This window comes from Scleropages formosus, chromosome 2, assembly GCF_900964775.1.
Source record: "Scleropages formosus chromosome 2, fSclFor1.1, whole genome shotgun sequence".
NCBI classification, from domain to species: Eukaryota; Metazoa; Chordata; class Actinopteri; order Osteoglossiformes; family Osteoglossidae; genus Scleropages; species Scleropages formosus.
In genome coordinates, this window is record NC_041807.1 from 14,835,812 (window position 1) to 14,855,895 (window position 20,084).

Here is a 20,084-nt window from a genome sequence, read left to right on the forward strand (position 1 = left end):
GTATGTTGTGTAACTATAGAACACATATGACTTATAATGCATGAACTTGATTGTGAAACCAATGTTCCGTTTAAGCGAAAATGTTCTCTCTGTGTTTCTACCATATCGGATATAATCATATTTTATTTAGCTCATGTCTACGGAAACTCTCAGGTCAGACAAAATAACACCATGAAAACTACACTTGAGCGTTGGCGATTTCTTTTGACGTAAGCAGCGTTTTTATTGTCCTGCCGGCGCATTCGTGTGAGGTCATGCGCGGAGGGATCGCAGCTTCAGGACAGAGAGAGAACGGGGGGCTTCGAGAGACACAAATTGCTGCGGAGAGAAAGTGAGGGGGGGAGACGTGAAAAGATTGCAAACAGTCTGCAGTTTCGCAGGCAAATGAAAAATAACGAATAATACAGCAGGAGAGCGTCAGAGCGAGCGACCGAGGAAACCGCTGCATCGGTGTGCAGAGGAATATAAAAATGTCGTCTCCGAGTCCGGGTAAAAGGCGAATGGACACCGATGTGGTGAAACTGTATCCTTTCACAACATAAACAAGGGAACGGACGCGCAGGAACGATCGGCTCGGTTATTATGACAGCTACAGTGACACAGTGCTACAAGCGTACACAGCCCTTTTATAAATTATGGTATATTCTAGGTGAGAGGCGTGTGGTGCAAGACGATTAAAATCATGTCGGCAAGGTTAATGTTAAAGATCTTTTTCTTAAATTTCTACAAAAAGTGAAATTTGTATGGATCGTCAAGTGATCGCCCGATTGTGTGCCTGATCTGATGTCATTTCTCCAGCTGCTGGCTTGTTTTACCAGGTCATTGCAAGGCTTTGGCCCTCAGACATGAGCTCTGGGGAATCATGCTGTTCTCATTTGTTTGTAGAGTAGAGAAGAGGTATCGCGGCATCAGCAAGGCTTCATCAGGACTGTGTGCCTCCCATTCCTTGCTCCTGCCTTTAATAATATAGGTTACGTCTGTATTCACAGCGTTCGACAGCCATATGTTAGGTCAGAGCACTAGTAGCTCAAAGCTTGGGCGCCTACGTTTACCTGGGTAACTTAAACAGTGTTTGATACATACTAGGCCCTAGTAGTATTTCCCCTTTGTAATGCGACAAATTATGTACTTATCCTTCAGAATAATGATTCAGCTGGCCGTGTTTACAAACGTAAATGTCTTTTATGACCTAGTTCACCCTTGTTTACCATTTGGACTTATGTAAAACTGTCACTGCTCAGTCTCAGTAGCGCGGAATGATTCGTAATGGTGTGTGTGTGTGTATCTATGATGTCTATGACTATGTGTATATATATATATCATATGGATACTGTGTGTGAACGTGCTGCTCTATTTTAATTATGGACATATACATGGAGCAGGAATCGTTCGTGCCCAGTTTAGATGAAGTAAGTGGAGCGAAGGCACCGTCCACACCTTGTTACCGCGAAGCTACAGTACAGGGAACTTTCCGCTCTGGTTCGGAAATGGCCAGTGCGTTTCGCTCACGTCGTGTACTAGGTTCCACGTCGCTCCGTTTATCTAACGTGGTAAAAGAGTGTAAAGAGTCCCGTTCGGTAGGGTTAGGCCCCCCTGTCTTGCGCTTTTAGTTAGTCATACTCGGTTGCCTGTTATTTCGCATTAATCCAGTGTCGAAGAACAAATGAGTTTCGACCTCAGTTCACTTCGTGTACCACTCGGTCCGTCACGGGACAAACGTCTCGTCTGCAGCGGCTTCGGCCAACACTTGTGTTCGTGAACCTTTAGTCCTTTAATGTTTATAAAAGGTTGTGCATTGAAGAATCGCCCCGTACGAGGGGGTTGAATATTATTTGAATTTTCGTTCGAATCGAATGTGGCCTAGTTTTCTGCTAAGTAACTCACAGCGAGGTTCGTCTGGGGATTAATATTACTTAATAATAATTAGTTTCCAATTACAGTGCGAAACCCAAGTTTGAAAACTGACTGATTATTAGTCGATGGTGTTGAAAGCTTTTTTTTTCCATGTTTTTGTGTTTTTATAAAGTCGGCTTCCGTGTTATCGGTGGTGTCGACGCGTGTTGAAAGTAGATTCGCTCTCTCTAGAAGTTAGTGTACTCATTTATTTTTGACTGGAACGTGGATTATATAAACACGGAAGGAACGGGTTGTGGTGGTGTTGTGAAAGTGTACTTGTGTATGGCAGCACATTTAGTTTGTTAACCGCCAATAACTAAGTCTTTTGCGCTACAGAAGTGGCCGCAGTCGGGCTCGTCCCCGAAGTTCATCGGGGGTGAGAACAAGTTGTTTTGTTTTCGTCCCTCTGCAGGCAGATCCGGCGCGCTGATTGGCCGCTCTGTTACTACCCGGAAGCGGGAAGAGGGCGGGGCTAAAGGAACAGCTGATGCAGTGACAACAAAGCGTGACCATATCGGCAAAGCAGCACACTGAGCTTTAGTCCACCTGCTCTGTGGAATCAGCTGGAGACATTCCCTCCCCTGCGTGAGGTGTCATGATTCCGAGACCAGTCCTGTGGACTTCTCTGAACTGTGTTCAGTGACAGAGTTGCAGAAAGATCCTTTACTCTGCAATGAAAACATTTATGTAGGTGTGCGTGTATGTGTGTGTTTTTTGTGCTTAGTTAAATGTTTTAGCTTATGGCATTTTTTTTAAATTATATTTTACAGAGCCAGGCATTATTGTTGTTGTTGTTGTTATTGGTGGCACGGTAGCGTAGCAGGTGCAGCTGCCACTTCACACTGCCTGGACTGTTTAGGTGCAGGTTTGAATCTGGCTCAGTCTGTGTGGAGTTTGCCTGTTCTCCCTGTGTCTGTGTAGGTTTCCTCTGGGTGCCCTGGTTTCCTCCCACAGTCCAAAGACATGTTGTTCAGGTAAATTACTGATGCAGAATTGCCCCTTGTGTGTGTGGGTGGCTACCCTGTGATGGACTGGTGTCCCATCCATGGTGTACCCCCCCCTCCAGCTTTGTGCCTTCTGGTTCTGGGATAGGCTACAGGCTGAGTGATTATTATAGTGTACTGTGATCAAGTAATACGGCAAGAGTGAGATTCACACCAGGAACTTTCTGAGTATAAGGAAGTGTCTCTTAATACTGCACTACCTGCCTCTCCATTTTCATAGGTGATCTTTTCAAAAAAATTACATTTGAGAGGTTACATATTTTAACTTGCAGACTCTCTTTTCTGTCACAAAAGCACATTATTTTGAAATGTATTCTGCAAAAAGTGATGTATACCACAAGTGACTTCATGATATTTACCTTCTCTCACACTGTCAGACTGGTTATTTTCTAAAGAAGAGATAATTAAGTAAATCGTGGCCCTTCCCATATGCCGAGCAGCTCTGTGTGTGTGTGAGGACTGGTTTCCCTTTGAGTTCAAGATCCTTCCCTTCACCTGAAAGATGGTATCTACAGTACGGCGAATCTCTTGTGCGCAGGAAGAGAATGTGTGGGTTGAAATTTGAGCTTCACTGCAGTGCTTACATGTCACAACCTCTGTAGAACACCACAGTCCAGACCCACAAATTGGATGGTGACATGGTGCTGATATTCCCAGGTGTTACTGTGGAACTGTGTCTTAGGAGCCCCTCGGTGATAGGGGGACCTAGTATAGCTCACTTGTCATCTTTTACCCTTGCTTTCCTCTACACACCATTAGCGTCAGTACTCTACAATATAGTAAAACATCAGTGTTTTTTTTTTTTTTTAGTTGTGTACTTGTCTTCTGTTATTAGCCCAGTTATAACACTAAAACACTACTTGGACCTGTTGATATGTGATTGCCGTACTTTGTTAACCCTCTTCTGAAAAGTGGCTTCACTGTCTTGATCAAAGGTACAGTCAACATTCCCATTGATAACAATAAAAATATTGTTAATGCTTATTCTCAATGAAATATTTATGTCAATGTTTAAAACATGATCAAGATGAAATAGACTTGTTTTGAAGATGTGTAATTGGGATGACCTCAGTTTAAATTATGGGTAATAACCATATTCTGTCATTAGTCTGCAATCATTCAGATTTGGGTTATGTAAATTGAGTTGTGGATTTGTCACATTTTTAAAATAGCATTTTAAGTGTTTGCTTCTCTGAGCTGCTGTTATGTGGTCGTCTGATTCTGTGCATCACTGGCTGATGAGAATTATGCACCGTTTATCAGTAAGGTTACGCAAATATTTTAGTTGAATTTTGTAGAGAAGACAGACAGGCACGTAGATGAGTGGTACTTTCCTCTGTGTGCATCCAGCATCTTGTGCAACCAGGCAGTAGGGTTACTTTTATTTAGGGGTTATTGTCATGGTTTGTAGTCATCCTGTATTTAAAGTAGAGGAACTGAAATTCTCTTTTTTTTTTTTTTTTTTACTGCAGCTTTCAGAGTGCTCCTCGTAGTCACCTGCAGTTCTCCATTCGACTGTAGGGTAAAACCTCTGCTTCCAGTCTGTTCGTGTCTCACACTTATTTGCCAGACTACTGTGCATGCTTTGGGAATGAATACTACTGCGTTATTGAAGAAGGCTTTGCCGCTTTGTTTACATTGTGGATTTTTTAAAATTTAGTTGGTGTATTCCTGTCCACCCGGTGCTGTGGTGCAGATGGCCTGTTCACTCGGGTGCTTGTGAATATTTTGATCGATGGTATTCTCAATGAAGAGAGCTTGGAGTGTGTGTTCGGATACCTGTGGTGGTCATTCCCTAGGTCCGTGCTCAGGTTTCTTCTGGTGTGTGAGGGCTGTTTGCTGCTTTCCTTGACAGCTCTTGAGCGAGTGAAAGGTCCTATTCAGCTCTGCTTTGCCTGGCCACTCGACAGGTTTTTGCATTATTTTTTGAGGTATGTGTTCCCCTGTGCAGATCCGCCTCCGCCTGAATGCTGTCTTTGTCCCTGCCGGCTGAGGGCGTTGAAGTGTAATCCCGTGAGGCTGATTGTATATATTAGTGTGCAGTGGGCTTGGTTGAGTCATGGAAGACCCAAGCTCTGCTGTCTAGTACTAGGAAGAAGAGAGAAGGCAGTTAGCCCCCGAATGGGCCCTAGATTTCATGAACACCTACTGTATTGTTTTCCTGCAGAGGTTTTCCTGGAGTCAGTATGAATTGCACAACGCAGCAAAATTTTTCAGTGTTCTTAGCTATGTCGATTTTTGTGTCGATTGTGATTAAAGTTTACTGATTACAAAAATACCACTAGTTCTTTTAGAATGTCTGTTTTAGTTTGGTACTTTACAGCCGCCGGAAGATTCCAGAAGGCATCAGAACATTCTAGAAAGTACCTAAACGTTCCAGAAAGCATCAGATCCTAAAAGATACTGGAGTATTCGGTGCTTGGAACCTGGTGCCAAAATTCACTAATTACAAGAATGTGGAATATTTTTCTAAAAACTGACATATAGTATGAACTAATGCCAAAATTATGTTTAATCTAACAAAACTGAATGGAAAATGCCAAAAAAAGACTAAAATTTTTGTTGCATTGTGTTATACCCGTGTTGGTTTGTTAGTATGTTATAGCACTTTAGAATCTAATACTGAGTAATTATTTACTGAGCAGGCTACCTTGTTTATACTGTGGGGGGAAGCATGTATAGCACAGTGAATTACTATACCTTCTCTGTCCTCCCGGAAACAACGTGAGCAGTATAAAGGTTCAGATCCCTTTTACCTTATAGATCTGCCATTGGATTTTTGAGGGGTGGCTGCTAACCCTTTAATACAATTCCATTAGTAATTGTGCCTTGAACATTAGCGACTGCCAGCTGCCCCAGGCTCTGAGTCCTACATCTCATTGGGGTTCAGACCGTGTCCGTCCGATGTGCTGACACGCAGACGAAGCACCTCCGAGAGGCTTGTTTAGCAGAAGCCATTTGGTGACAGGTGTCTGCAGGAGGGTGGTTCCCAAACAGCTCCTTCATTTCCGTACGCTGTGATGTGTCCAAATTAATTAGCTTCCCTGTTCGTTGACTGTAAATTGCACTTAATTCAGCAGGTTTTAGCATATACGAGTTGCGCGCTTATCCCCGGATCCTTGGCGAAGGTGCAGCATTGCTTGTGTAGCTCTCTGGCTTATGTTTTCAAGAGAACAGCAGATCTAGTCATTGCATGACCTCATTCACCAGTGGTCTGCACACTCTGCAGTGTGTGCATGCGTGTTCGACAACGTGTGTGTTTAAGAAGTCGAACAGCTTAGGGTGATTTTGAAGCTGCAGTCTATGAGAAACCTGTGTGTGTCTCATGTCCTGCTGTAGGTTTAGACCTGGAATACCAGTGTAAGGCTTTTCTGGACCAGTCTGTTCATTGTGGCTTGTCTCACCTGACATCCAGAACGCTTTTGTTTCTCCACACAAACGGTGTGGCCTGGCCACTCCTGTTGCCTTGTCAGTGCAGTGGCCCTGGGCCATGTTTTAGTTGGCTGAATTGGCCACATTGCTTGTATATTGAAAAGCTATCCCATAAGCCCTTTGCCTTTATTGAAAGGGTGCGTTGGCCTGCCTTTACTGAAGAGGAATTATAGGAAGCTTCTGGTGTGGAACTGACCACACGTGTTCTGTTTGTGCTCTTTTCTGCTCTTGAATTTCAAGTGTACTCAGCCACAAATGTCTCCGTTGAGCTCATTTCATTCCTAGACATCCCATAAAAGAGCTTTTTTTTATGGGGTTTGTTTGCGCAAACTGAATTACAACATGTTTGCAGTCTCACCCTTTCATTAAGCACTGGGATGGTTCAAAATTTCTTCCACGTTGCAAGTGTATAAAAAGCGGACAGATGAGTGTGAAATGACAGGATAATTCCTGCTGGGCCTATTTGCCTTTATGTCAAAGGGATTTATGGCATCTGCATCACCACAGTAACATAGTAGACTGTGACATCTGCACACATCATCCCTCTTTTTTTTTCTTTTTTTTTTTTAAAAATTTGCAGTTCCTCCTCCTGTTAAGGTGATGATGGTTGTTGATGATGTGTGATGGTTGTGCTGGAACAAATGGGTTGTATTTTAGTATGATCAGTATGAGTTTTCTCTGCAGTCCTCTGCATACCATTGTGTGTTAACGGTGACCATCTGTTCTTTGTTTTATGGTAAACGTTTTAATTTATATTGATTTTTATTGTTTGTCTCAGATTTGCAGTAATGATTGTTTTACTGGCAACTCTTAGCATCTGTGTTGCTGTTTAAAAAGGATGTTTAGCTCCTGTTAAAGGGGGCAGAGTAATTGTTGCTGGGAGTTCACAGCAAGGCAGCTAAAAGCCTGAGAGCATCCTGTGAGTTTGTGTCTGTCTACTAGGGAGATCGTACTCTCAATAGGACCGATCAGCTGGACGAAGACGTAGACGCAGTTCTCCTAGCCATTGTGTTCTGCACATCCCCATGCCCTTGGTTTGACATGGTCTCCGGTGTAGTTTCTGCCAGCTCAGTTAAATTGTGAAAGAGACATTTCCTGCGCAAAGCATTTTGGAAACAAAGTGAGTAAAAACACATTTGAAGCCATTTGTCTTCTAAGGATGGAAGGGGTACCAGCATTTGCACCATCAAGCTGCCAGTTATTTGGTATAAGGGTTTTTGAGATTGAAAGTGTTCATGTATTGGTGGATTTCGGCTGTTGGGTCCTAGTGCATTGTGGGTAAAATTCGTTCAGAGGTGGCAATAAGGGTATAACTTAATCCGAGGTGTCTGTTGGTCAGAGGAGGGGGATGGAGGACCTGTGGGAGTGTGGAGGGAACGTGCTGTAGCTCAGACAGAAGGGGACTCATTTGTGGAGACGTGTCCTATCTGCAGCCGCATCTTTTAGGACCGCTTCCCGGTCTCTCGCTTTCACATGGACTCCTGTGCACACTGATGGAAATATGCCACGCTGCACTTGCAGAGCTAGAAACTGTTGTACTTCCTGTCTTTTGAACTCAGATCTTTCTACTTCTCAGGGGCTCAGAGGATGGGAGGCTGCCAGCGAGTCACTCTCTCCACCATGTGGGCTGTAGTTACGTTTGCTGCAGTTAAAGGCTGTAGTGATTTCTGGAGGACCCCGTTAAACAGCAAATTGAGTTTTTCTGAAATATGTTATTTCACCAGGAACACACTGGAGTTTTCCTGGCTTTGGTCATAAATTCTGATCATGGACAAAGTGCTTGTGAAAACTGCATCACTGTGTGTTTCACTGGAGTTTGTAAGTGTACAGACCCACTGTGTGTTTACGTTCTCCAGTGGGGACTGGGGTATTGGCATCTGTTTGCTCTCTTTGGTGGTTGAGTCTCCTCAGTGGAAAGGCCAACCTGTAAACATAAAGGCTCTTAATGTAAGACTTCAACCTCTGTGTCATTCTGGCCTCTTAATTGTTGAAAAGGACTTGAGAATCGGAGCCTGCCGTTGCCCGGACGGTTTCTGTGGGATGGAAACTCCCAAGAAATTTTAAAAAAAAATACGTTTTGCTCTCCGTGCTGAGAACTCTGCCGATTCTGTTTTCTCCACTGGCTGCGAGGTTTAGTGTTGCTAGGCTGCGATGCCACATGGTCCACCTTATGGTGTATATGAATCATCGTTGTTATTATTCATTTGCTTAGCAGGACCCCTGCATGTAGAGTTGCTTTGCCGCTTGATGTATTACACTTGTATGAGTGTTTATACACAAATAAGGCTTCTTCCTTAAAGGCATGCTCACCAGGGATGTGAACCTACAGCCTTCAGGCTGATCTTCTCGACCCAACACTGAGTCTTAATTGGTGCGTGCCTTTTTGTTGTGTTGACACACCGCTGAGTGCGCCTCTTTCTCTTGCTCTGAACCCAGCCCAGCTGGTTTCAGAGACGATAGCAGGAACTTCCTGTTTAAGTGAACAAAGTGGAAAAGCCATGTGCTTCCTACACCGGGTCCTTTCTTAGTTCAACCTGCTGTTTAACCCTCCGATGTCCACAGACCTTCACAGTGCGTCGTCGGGGCAACTCCACTGCCTTAGTTAATCGTTGATCCCCCTCAAACACCACTTTGTGTGTTTAATCTCACCTGGTGTGCGAGAAGGATCAACGATTAACTATAACCCTGAACGCTGCAATCACGAAGGACGGGGGGCGTGGGAGATTCCACAGCATGCAGAAGGCAGAATTGTAAGGACTGTAATCTACAGTAAGCCTTCAGCTGAGCATTTTCTCTGAGCAGCAGCATGCAGAGGAAGCTGGAGGCAAATAAAGGCTTAAAAGGGGAAATGAGCACAAAAACAGAAGGGTGGAAAAGGAGTAGTACAACCCCCTTAACGATGAACTGTTGGTGTGGCGTATCCAGCAATACACAGACCTGGTATTTCACGTTGAACTGTTGCTGTGCGGTGTACCCAGTGCAGCTTTAGATACAATCTCCCCTCCTGAGGGAGACGAAAAAGAACATAAAGCAACATGAAAGTCAGAAAGCAAAGGCTCGAGGTGTTACCCCCACCAACGAGAGGCGTTTTGAAGCTTCCCAGTGTGAGTTGAAATACGCGCCAGAGCTCAGTCGTTGACTCTGGAGGCTGATCGTGTTTGGCTCTGCACTTGATGCCATTTACTGAATGCCAGGCTAGTTTTCATGTCATCCGCTGTCCTTTGTCCCCATTTGGAACCACGCTGAATTGTGCAATTGTCCCCTGAAATAGTTAATTTCTTGTTTGCGCTGTGCAAAACCAAAGCTATTCTTAGTTGCCCACCCTGCCTTAGAAAAGACTCTCCGTGTCTGTACCATGCTACGTGCCGTTAATTTGCCTGTAGATATTTTTTGTCTATGCAACATGACTTTAGTATGAATTGAAATGCAGAGAAAGCTTCAGAACCAACAATACACATGTTTAATGTGTTTAAATGTAATATTTCAGTCTTGTGGGGGGGGCGTGGTGGCACAGTGGGTTTGACCGGATCCTGCTCTCTTGTGGGTCTGGGGTTCGAGTCCCGCATAGGGTGCCTTGCAACCAGGGGCGTAACTACGTGGTGGCCATGGGTGGCCAGTGCCACCCTTGACTGAAGCTCAGCCACCCCTCTGGCCACCCCTGTTCCGCAAAGCACTCTGACCACACTGACAGGTGGCTTTTTTCGCCACTCAAACTTGTATGACGCGGAGGAGTAGGAGCGGGAAAACTCAGTTTACTCACTGCAGTCAAGTCCAGCGCAAGAAGATACGATGATCAAGAGAGTAAAATCAGTGTTATTTACCTATATTTCACTACCATTTCGTGAAAGTTTGTTAAAGTTGAGGTACTGTGATGTTTCATCATGACAAACAAATGTTAGCTTACCATTAAATATCGCATAACTTAGCTAATAGACTGCTAGCTAAAGTTACTGCCGCTGCTAGCTAGCTAATTTTTAAAAATAATGTTACCGCACATAATGCTACCATGCTTACATTATGAGTCTGTCACGGTTTTTTGTAAGTAGCTATTCAATTTAATAATAATAAAAGTGTTTCTTGATAGGTGTGTTTGTCTAAACTCTACTAGAGTGCAAAAAAGAAAGCAGGATTAGAAAGGTGAAGATACTTTCCCTTTTTTAACAAACTGAGGACTAGTACCAGTAAAACTGAAAATGATGAAGAGGCAGGGAAATGAATGCTACGGAGAGGAAGAAGCAGGGGAAATGTGTGTTGCTTAGAGGGACAAGGAGGAAGCAGAGATGCAGTCCGAGAGGGAGATTGTGGAGAAGCTCTACAGACAAAACACACATCAGACCAGAATCAGAGATGAGCAAAAACACTTGTGTAGTCAGTCATTGCCCACCAGATATGTAGGTTACATCAGTTGTATCTGCCAATATAAAAAAAAAAATCAATTCCAGTACCCAATTTGCATCATAAGCATCTAAATGTAAATATAGAATAAGGATAATATTAAATGATATTATAGTGTTTTTACAGATATTTCTAAGTACTGCCACTGTAATTTCTTGTGTACATTTGTAATAAATTTTATAGAGTTTATAGAATTTCTGTTTGTAGAATTTGCTTTTGGTACAGCATGTCATAGTTGTGATTTTTTTTTTTTTTTTTTTGGGCACCCCAATGAAATCACTGGGTCTTACTTGGCCACCCCTGAAAAAAAGTTCTGGCTACGCTCCTGCTTGCGATGGACTGGCGTCCCATCCAGGGTGTGTCCCCTCCCTGTCCAGCCTTGTGCCCTGTGTTGCTGGGTTAGGCTCCGGTTTGCCGCGACCCCACTTGGGACAAGCGGTTTCAGACAATATGTGTGTGTGTGTGTGTGTGTGTGTGTGTGTGTGTGTGTGTGTGTGTGTATATTTCAGTCTTACCAGACAAATGCTTTAAAATGGAAGATAAATATTTGTGAGTTTGCATAAATCATAAATCTACAGGCTTGCAATGAATAAATGGGCTAAATGTTTCTGTGAATTATCTTGCTGGGTGAAGGACTGTTGCGCTGCACTATAATTACCATGATTTCTCATTGGGGGAAAAATTATGTTCACAAACCAGCAAAGCTGCATATGAAAATGATTAAAACACCCAAATGCATAGTATCCACCTGTTTTGCATTTACATACACTGTATACATACAGATCCTTGCGATGGACTGGCGTCCCATCCAGGGTGTGCCCCCCCACCCTTTCAGCCTTGCCAATGTCTCTGGGATAGGCTCCAGCCGGCTTGCTGCAACCCCGCTCGGGACAAGCAGTTCTTGAAGTTGGTTAGTTGGTATACATACAGAGCTGAACGCTAAATTGTTTACTCTTAAGTCACTAGATGTAGGACAACAATAGCCAGATGGGCATCATTTAACTGGACAAGACATTTTGGCTTGTGGATACAATTGTGTGTCATAGCAAATGGCTGGGACGTGATTTGCACCAAAAACATCCTTGCTTTGACCCCAAGCAGCGGCTTACTGGGTAACGTTTTGAAATAAATGCTCAAAAGGAAAAAAAGGTCCATATAATGGACAGAAATCCGACAATATCACGCCCGAAGTCTGTTAATGAGAGCCCAAGGGTACCTGTTTTTCTGTTGCGCTCTGTCAGATTTTCATTTGGTGCCATCGCTGTGTGTCCCCCTTTGTACTTCGTTCTGGTTTTCATTAATCTTCAAAGATGTGGAGTTGGCATCTCAGTGGTTGAGAAGTTCATCTGTGACCAGCCTGCAGGAGCTTCTCCTTGCTTACTTTCCCTGTGCTCCCACTCTGCACTGCTCTGCACTTCTTAGTCTGTGGTTTCCACCACTAAACTGACCTACCCTGAAAACCTAGCACTTAGAATTCCCACTTTATACTGGCAAAATAAACACTTGCGTGGGTGGAAATCAGACCGAAATACAGCTGATGATGTCGGCTGAGCTGGCGTTATGGACACGACACTGTGTTTCGGGAAACAAAGCTCAAATCTCCTGAATTTAGTTTACATTCATATTTCCCTTTGGTTCCCATATGGACAAACCCTCTCAGGCTTTCTTGGCAGGAGCTGAACATGGAGAATAACGTGTTGCGATTGAGGCCGCTGTGGGAAAGTGTATCCACGAGCACCTGAAACTCACATATAGAGGCAGCTAGTAGTGTAGTGGTTAGACCTGTTGCCTTTGGACGCAAAGGTTTCAGGTTTGAGGCTGTCCTCCAGCTGTAGTAGGTACTTGAGTAAGGTACTTACCCGAAATTGCTCCAGTAAAATTGCCCAGCTGTGTAAATGGGTAAATTATTGTCAGTAGCTTAACATTATAAGTTGCTTTGGAGAAAAGCATCAGAGAAATGTAATTTTGGCTTCTTATTCAAATGGACTTGTTGGCCATGCAAACGACAAAGGAGACTTTCTTTGTGTTGGGTCGTTTCAGCATGCCGACTGCCACTGGAGCCTGGAGGGGTTTTAGTGTAAATGAGACGGCGCTGATTGTTTCACGTGATGTGTTTTTAAAGATCTAAAATGACCACACTTCACAGTGTTTAAAATGAGCATGAACTGAAAAGTGTGAATTGAGTAATGAAATGAATGTCTTGTGGACCTTTTGCCCATGAAGTGCTCAGGGATCGCTGTCTCCACCTGTGCCTACCTGTCCATAAAGCAGGAATTCCAGGATCACTGTGAAATTACACTTCCTTTAGTCATTTGTCATGTCTTATTCCTATTTTTAAATCAGCTGTGATGCATATTTAACCTGTTTTGAAATAATTCCTCCAGGAATTCATTCTGCACTTCCAAATAAATCATGGTTTACATGAAAAATTTGAATACCATTTGAAAAATTTTTTTTTTTTTTTTTGTTGAAAAAAGCATTTGACATCTTAACCTCTGCTCAGCATTGAAAGCAAACATGAAGTCACTATATTGAGTGGACTCAACGAATTTGTAGTGAAGTTTTATGGACCACAAGGAAGTAAGTATTCCTCCACCTCTTTAGATCTATATGTCTTTGCTGTGACAAAATTGTTCTGTAATTGTGTCAGACCTTGGATATTAATAAACAAAAAATAATACTCAAAACTACTTTTAAACACAAGTTCCAACTTTGCTGTCTGTTTCTTCACCTTGCTATAAGCACACAAAGTCTATGGAGGTGCCTTCTGGAGCTCTAGGGTGGGTTGCAGGACCCTTACACTGGGATCCCAGGCAGTCCAGAGGAAATAGCCCCTCGCCTTCGCTTTCCCATAAGACACTTGTCTTGAAAGAAAGAAGTAGTAGCTCATCTGATTGTTGCTCACAGTATCCCAGATTGCCTTCCCAGATCAACACAACTTGTTGTGGAGGAGAAACTGTTGGGATGTTGCGTTGATACATCGTAACTTCCTCATTATCAAGTTCCTTCAGACAGATCCTGCAAGGACCCAAACTGCTCGATGACTGTCAACGAGCTGCTCCATTTCCACTCTAACCAGCCCTTACCCTTTTGTCCACAGCGCCATACGAGGGGGGTGTGTGGAAAGTGCGAGTAGACCTACCGGACAAGTATCCCTTCAAGTCCCCGTCTATAGGTACTGCACAGGGAGAGGGAGCCTTTAATAACCCATAGGAAATGTACACAATACTGTTTGGCTTTGGTTGGCAACAAGTGTCTGTAGAAGGTCTGTTTTCCAGTAATATTTAAAGCATTTTTCTGCCAAACCAGCTGTGACCTGTTTGTCTATACGTGCATGTCTGCATGGTGTTGCTTGGATGCATACATGCCGAGTTATTGTTGACACATCGTGGGTGGGTAACTGAAGAGTACCGATGAGTACTCTCTAAGGCTGGTCTGCAGGGCTCTTAGCGTCTCATTCTGTATTGTGTTCATCTAAAGTCCTTAGAAGTGCCTGGTTCTCAAGAGCGTAAGACTTTTTGTCAGGATCTTCCCTTGTTTAACTCTTCTTTCTGTCTTTTCACTTGCAGGATTCATGAATAAAATTTTTCACCCCAACATTGATGAGGCGTAAGTTGAAAATCACTGTCAGCTGTACAGTTTGCATCCGTGTGTCAGGTCCTCGTTGGTATGGGGTGGTTGGTTCGTGATGTTCATGCTGTGTTGGGGGTGCCTGCCTTTTGACCAACTGCCCACTGTTGTTGTTTCAGGTCGGGAACCGTGTGTCTAGATGTCATTAACCAGACATGGACAGCTCTTTACGGTGAGTTACGTGCTCAGAGCAGCACTTGGCCCCAAGTGAGCTGATGAAGTTGAATGGGGGCAAGAAGGGTGAAATGCTTGGCCCTTGATAGTTATACTGCTTTTAATCTTTACACATAGTGTGAATAGTAATGAGGCAATTGTCTTGGTGATGAAGGTCAGAAAACAGGCCAACTATTCCTCTAACAGAACAGATGGAGTAAAGAGCTTCAGCTTCAGCTTGGCTTCCTGCAGCAGCCCTAGTGCTGTGTGATTGCGCAAAAAAGAATTCAGTTGAGTTCAGGAGCTGCTAGTAAGGATGTTGACCATTCAGGAGCATGTCATCTGGCTGATGTTACCTTATTTCTATAACCCATGAGCCATGGTGCATTATAGCGGCTGCTAGAGACAAATTGTTTTACTTATTATTATCTGTATATTTGACATTACCTGCTCCAGCTGTAAAAAATAAATTAACCTGGTTGAATTCCATGTACTGTGCTGAGATTTTGGACCTGTTACCTGTAACCATTGCACCTGATAAAGATGACTTCTAAGTGGAAATGGGTTTTTTTCTGCCGCAGATCTCACCAATATATTTGAGTCGTTCTTACCCCAGCTGCTGGCGTACCCCAACCCCATTGATCCCCTGAATGGAGATGCAGCGGCCATGTACCTTCACCGGCCAGAGGAGTACAAACACAAAATTAAAGGTGACTCCCTCCTAAAGTCGGCTATTGCCAAGATAACTGGTCCTGCTATTTAATCATTGCAAAATGTTTGGGTAAAATGCAGTCTTCCCCTTCTTATGAGGGTAATGCGTTCCTGGAAAAGCATTTGTAAAGCAAACTGTCATCACTTGAAGCTGGAATTACCATTAGTTTCAGCAGTGAACCTTTTATTGTGTTGCTGAGCCTCACAACTGACATTCATTTTGGGTAAAATACTATCAAATCCCATTAAAATGGTCACAGCTACTGAAGTATTTGATACTAGTTATTGTATAACAGAACATAACACGGTAGTTTCCCTGTATACTCCATATACACCATATAACAGTATATGGGTGTCCGCTCTTTCCTACCCCTGATGTAATATACACTTAATCGCTCACAAACAAACTTACATATATAGGCTATTCAGTGTCTGTGTATTAATTCAGCTGTTAGTGCGAAACACAAAACATAACAGTAAAGACCGAAGAAATGCTATGAAAACAGGGCAAACAAAGTCACACTCATTGAACAAGTTGCCATATGATTCGACATGGGTTTGATTGCTGATCTGTGTGTGTGTGTGTGTGTGTGTGTGTGTGTGTGTGTGTGTGTGTGTAATATATTGTTACTGTGCTGTATAGATGTGTGAAGGACTGCAGTGAGTTCAGTGTATCTTTCACAGTAATTCACCTTGGATAAAGGTGTTGGGTAAATACTTAATAATCACCATATTTTACTTTGAAGAAAAGTGTCTGCAAATAAGTTAACGTATACGTCTCAATCCAGTTTCTCAATCCAAAATCCAACTGCGGTCCTCGTAAACGCGAGGGAATGCCAGGTACGTTGAAGCAGGGGTGTTCGGTGAAAGTGTTGGTCAGGTGGGATTCTTGTACCTGGAAGGGGCACATCACAGTGGCACAGCGAGTAGCGCCGCTGTCTCCCGGTGCCTGGGTGGTGCGAGAGGACGTGGGTTCGATCCCCACTCAGTCTGTGTGGTGTTTGCACGTTCGGTTCAATTTCAATTTATTTTTATAGAGTGCTCTTCTCACGTAGTGACACGGAGCGCTTTAACACAGACACAAGGCAAGAAAAACAGATACAAACAAAGAAGACAGTTGACTAATGGCTGCTATAATAAAGTACTTTTATAGAGCTACAAGTATACCTACTGGCCACCGGGGAAAGGAACAGAAACTCCCCACTGAAGGTTGAAGGAGAAAAAAGCCTCTGGGGGTCCATGGGCCAGTGGTTGCCCACCTCTCCTGGGCATTCTAGATTTAGTAACAATTGTAAGCCAGTTAACAAGTAATAATGATTATGTTGTTAAATGGCATCTTGGAGCCCCAGCTCAGCATGGAACGTCTCGTTCGTCATGGCAGATGGGCATCATCCTCTGTCAGCACGGGATTCATCTGTCACCACTGGCTGGCCTCCTCAGATCTTATGTAGCGAGGTGCATGTTCTCCCCGTGTCAGCGTGGGTTTCCTCCGGGTGCTCTGGTCTCCTCCCACAGTCCAAAGACATGCTGGTCAGGTTCCCCCATAGTGTGCGAGTGAGGGAGAGTGTGTTCCACTGATGTATGGATGAGTGACCCATTGTAAGTCACCTTGGTCAATAAGGTGTGTGGGCTGATAACACTACATAGTGTTCATCGGAAGTCGATTTGGAGAAATGTGTCTGCTGAATAAATACATGTAAATCTCGGGGCAGGGGCACTCTGCCCCATGGGTGTCTTTATGAAGATGGCAGAGCCGTCGGGCAGCAGGAGCGAGTCAGTTGCTCAGTGTAAGGTGCTGAGGTACTCTTACAGGTACCTGCTGCTTTCTCCCACTGCTTTCCTTGTTAAACCTCATTTGCATTTTGTCCCCTGTGCTTTCGCTGAGCTCACAGTGCTGACTCCCAGTGTTTATCTTCCGCAGAGTACATCCAGAAATATGCAACGGAGGAAGCGCTGAAGGAGCAGGAGGAGGGTGCCGGGGACTCCTCGTCGGAGAGCTCCATGTCAGATTTCTCAGAAGACGAAGCTCAGGACATGGAATTGTAGTAAATGGAGAGGCCCTCGAACAACCAGAGACTACGTGATTTCCTAACCATGAGAAGCAGACTATAATGTTCATATTTAAACAAGTCAATTTTTTTTATTACTAAACAAAGATTTTTTTTTTTTTTTTTTTTCTGGATATAGCGTTGGTGTTTCTCTCACCCTCTAGATGTTCGCCATCTTTCAGCCACCTCTCCTCTCCATCCCCACTCAGTGCCGTGTAAGGGTTCCCACAATCCACCGGGGCAGCTGCCCAACCCGCATGCATGTGACCGCTGCGTCCTGATGTGCTGTACTCATCCGTGACCGAGCAAGACAGCGATCAAGGGGAACACACCTTTTTTCACTGGCTCATACAGGAAAAAAGAAAAAAAAAAAAGAGGAGCAAGAATTATGACCTTTAGGACCACACACTGACATTTCTTGGCAGTTGCAACCTTTTTTGAATAATTTTGTTAAAAGAGTTGCTCAAAATGAGCTTGTTGAGTAGGAGCCTTTAGGCATCTTTATCAGTCGTCACCTCCTTTCGGGCAGCAAACGACACCGGTGTTGTTGGCTGTCTCATTGCGGAGAGAGTTTTTCAGAGGCTGTTTATATGATGAAGTGTAAAAATGGGGAAAGCACCTCTTCGGAAAGTAGTTCTCATCACCAACTCCTTGCCTTTCTTTATCATATATAGTGTGTGTGTGTCTCCTAATGTGCTCGCCTTACACACAGCTCGTGGGTGTGAGATGTCAGCGCAGCGTGGAGGCTGCCGGTGTTGTTCATCTGCTGTCATCCACCCAGATTCCTCTTTCCTTTCTCTCAAATGATGCATGTTACCACAGAGTGAACCAGATGCTGCTCCTCTCCTGTGAAATGTGTTACACGCATTTTGCCAGCGATGCTGTCTTTGGAGTGTGCTACATGTGGGCAGGGTGATGATGGGAGGGCAGGATGGTGGGAGCCGCTACCTCCCTGCTTCTCTTGCCCCCTCTTCTCGAGAAATGCAGACATCCCTTTAACAATACTGACATAAAGAGAGGAGAGGAGAGTGGTAGATGGTGAAGAACCAGGCGTTATTTCTACAGTTTGCTTTGCCAAGCCAAGAAGATTCTGTTTTTAATCCCCTCTTAATTTTACTTCCATCTGCTGGAAAGTCATAGCGTTGGGACACCCTGTTGTGAAATGTGGCATGATCGTAAATGAAGACTTTGTAGGACGTGACCCCAGCTACTGTCGGGCAGGAGGCTAGAGCGCCTGGTGTGGCGTGAGGTGTACAGCTTTACTGCGGTACGTACCACTGGAGCGTGGTCTTTGTGGGGTGGGGGCACCGTGTTAACTCGTCGAACTTGTCAATTTGCCCTTTGCTTGTGCTGAAATATAATACTAGATGTTTGAAATTCTTAGAGGTTGTTTGCTTTTTGGATGTTGAATTCATTTAAAAAGTATGGCTGCTCTTTCTTGCAGTTATAACTGGTTTGAGCTCATGTCTTGTATAGCAGAGGATTCTTCTCGATTTACATCACCCTCTTCTGTGGCTTACTTTAAAAAAAACAAAAAAAACCAAAACTCCAAAGATGCACCATGCTAGTTATGTCTCTTTATGCAATTGGCTTGAGCAGTTTGGTGGATGTTGGCTTTCTGCCACTGAACAGAGTTTCTGGGGACACTGAAAGAACTGCACACTGGGACAGATGGGGGACTCAATTCTTCAACTTTACTTTATTAATGGCATATTGCAAAATAAGGTGAACCTTTGGCTGTGCCCCCCTGCATTTTTCAGTGTTTCTGTGGCCAAATATTATAGTCAGGTCTCTGATGTAGGGAGAATCAGGTCAAGTGGCTGATGTGAAACCAGCGTGGTCACAGGTTCGAGGTGCCCTGCACACTGTTTTGTGGAGTGGGCCGGGCCAGACCACACCTTTGTCCTTTACACTTTCCCTGTAAAGGCCTCCCCGGATGCATTGAAGAAAGATGAACCTTTACAAATATAAACTAAATAGTTTGTTGTCTTTAGGTGGGTTTTTACATGTTTATTTAATCCGATCTCTGCCATTTTGTATTACAAGAAAGGAAGCAAACCAAATGACGGACTGTGACTGTTTACGTCTTCAGGACATGTTCATTACATTTTCTAACTTGGGTTTGCAACTTCACTTCACTGCACCACGCCAGCATTCGGCACCCAGCAGCCATGCGGGACAATCGGAGGGGCCAGCAGTTCTGTTGAGTGCAACTCTGTTTCCCCCTCATTTCTGCCTAATGCAATCATGGGAGAGACAGTTATTATTTGACTTGTTTTTGGTTTTAAAGCCTCACAAATTTAAATGACCAGAAGTGCTATATTTTTTAAAGGAGTTCAAAACGAGCTCCCCTTGTAAAGTTAATAAATGAATGAATAAAACCTGTAAATGTGTCTGGTCCCATGTCTGTTTGCACCTCAGCGAGACCATCAGCAATCTGCTCTGTTCTTTTTTTTTTTTTTTCTTTAAATAGAAATGTAACTGGAATATTTTCAGTGATACTCATGCACAACAAGGTTGGCAGAACAGCAACAGAGGGCACGGGGAACATAACCTTTATGAATGTAACGTGGTTAACGTGAACACAACCCCCGTACACAACATGCTACCTTTCAGCCTGACTGTAAAGGTTTGTAAGTGAAGTCCACCTTCCAAGGGGGGGGGCTCTCTCCCCAGTATGCATGTCCCCTAAGGCAGGGGTCTCGGAGGACACCGTTTCCGCAGGCCATCTCTGAAATTTTGAGTGAAGCAGCCCTGCGCTGTGTTGGCTGGGGAGGGAAGGGGACTTTTATTGAACAGGCTGTTCCCATGGTAA

General features: G+C 44.0%; 1 protein-coding gene across 1 annotated transcript; it reads left to right on the forward strand.

Annotated features, from left to right (window-relative positions):
* The first annotated feature begins 257 nt into the window (after positions 1 to 257).
* Positions 258 to 17,643, forward strand: LOC108931617 (ubiquitin-conjugating enzyme E2 H-like). Its single transcript, XM_018747512.2, has 7 exons — positions 258 to 523; positions 13,231 to 13,307; positions 13,828 to 13,902; positions 14,297 to 14,336; positions 14,477 to 14,529; positions 15,092 to 15,220; positions 17,143 to 17,643. Exons 1-7 carry the CDS (start codon positions 471 to 473, stop codon positions 17,265 to 17,267), a joined length of 552 nt encoding a protein of 183 aa, XP_018603028.1. The 5' UTR covers positions 258 to 470; the 3' UTR covers positions 17,268 to 17,643.
* The last annotated feature ends 2,441 nt before the right edge of the window (positions 17,644 to 20,084 follow it).

Coding starts and splice junctions, on each gene's coding strand:
- LOC108931617 (XM_018747512.2), top strand. CDS start 471: ATGTCGTCTCCGAGTCCGGGTAAAAGGCGAATGGACACCGATGTGGTG. Junction 13,308..13,827: donor GTTTTATGGACCACAAGGAA/GTAAGTATTCCT, acceptor TTTTGTCCACAG/CGCCATACGAGGGGGGTGTG. Junction 14,337..14,476: donor CACCCCAACATTGATGAGGC/GTAAGTTGAAAA, acceptor TTGTTGTTTCAG/GTCGGGAACCGTGTGTCTAG.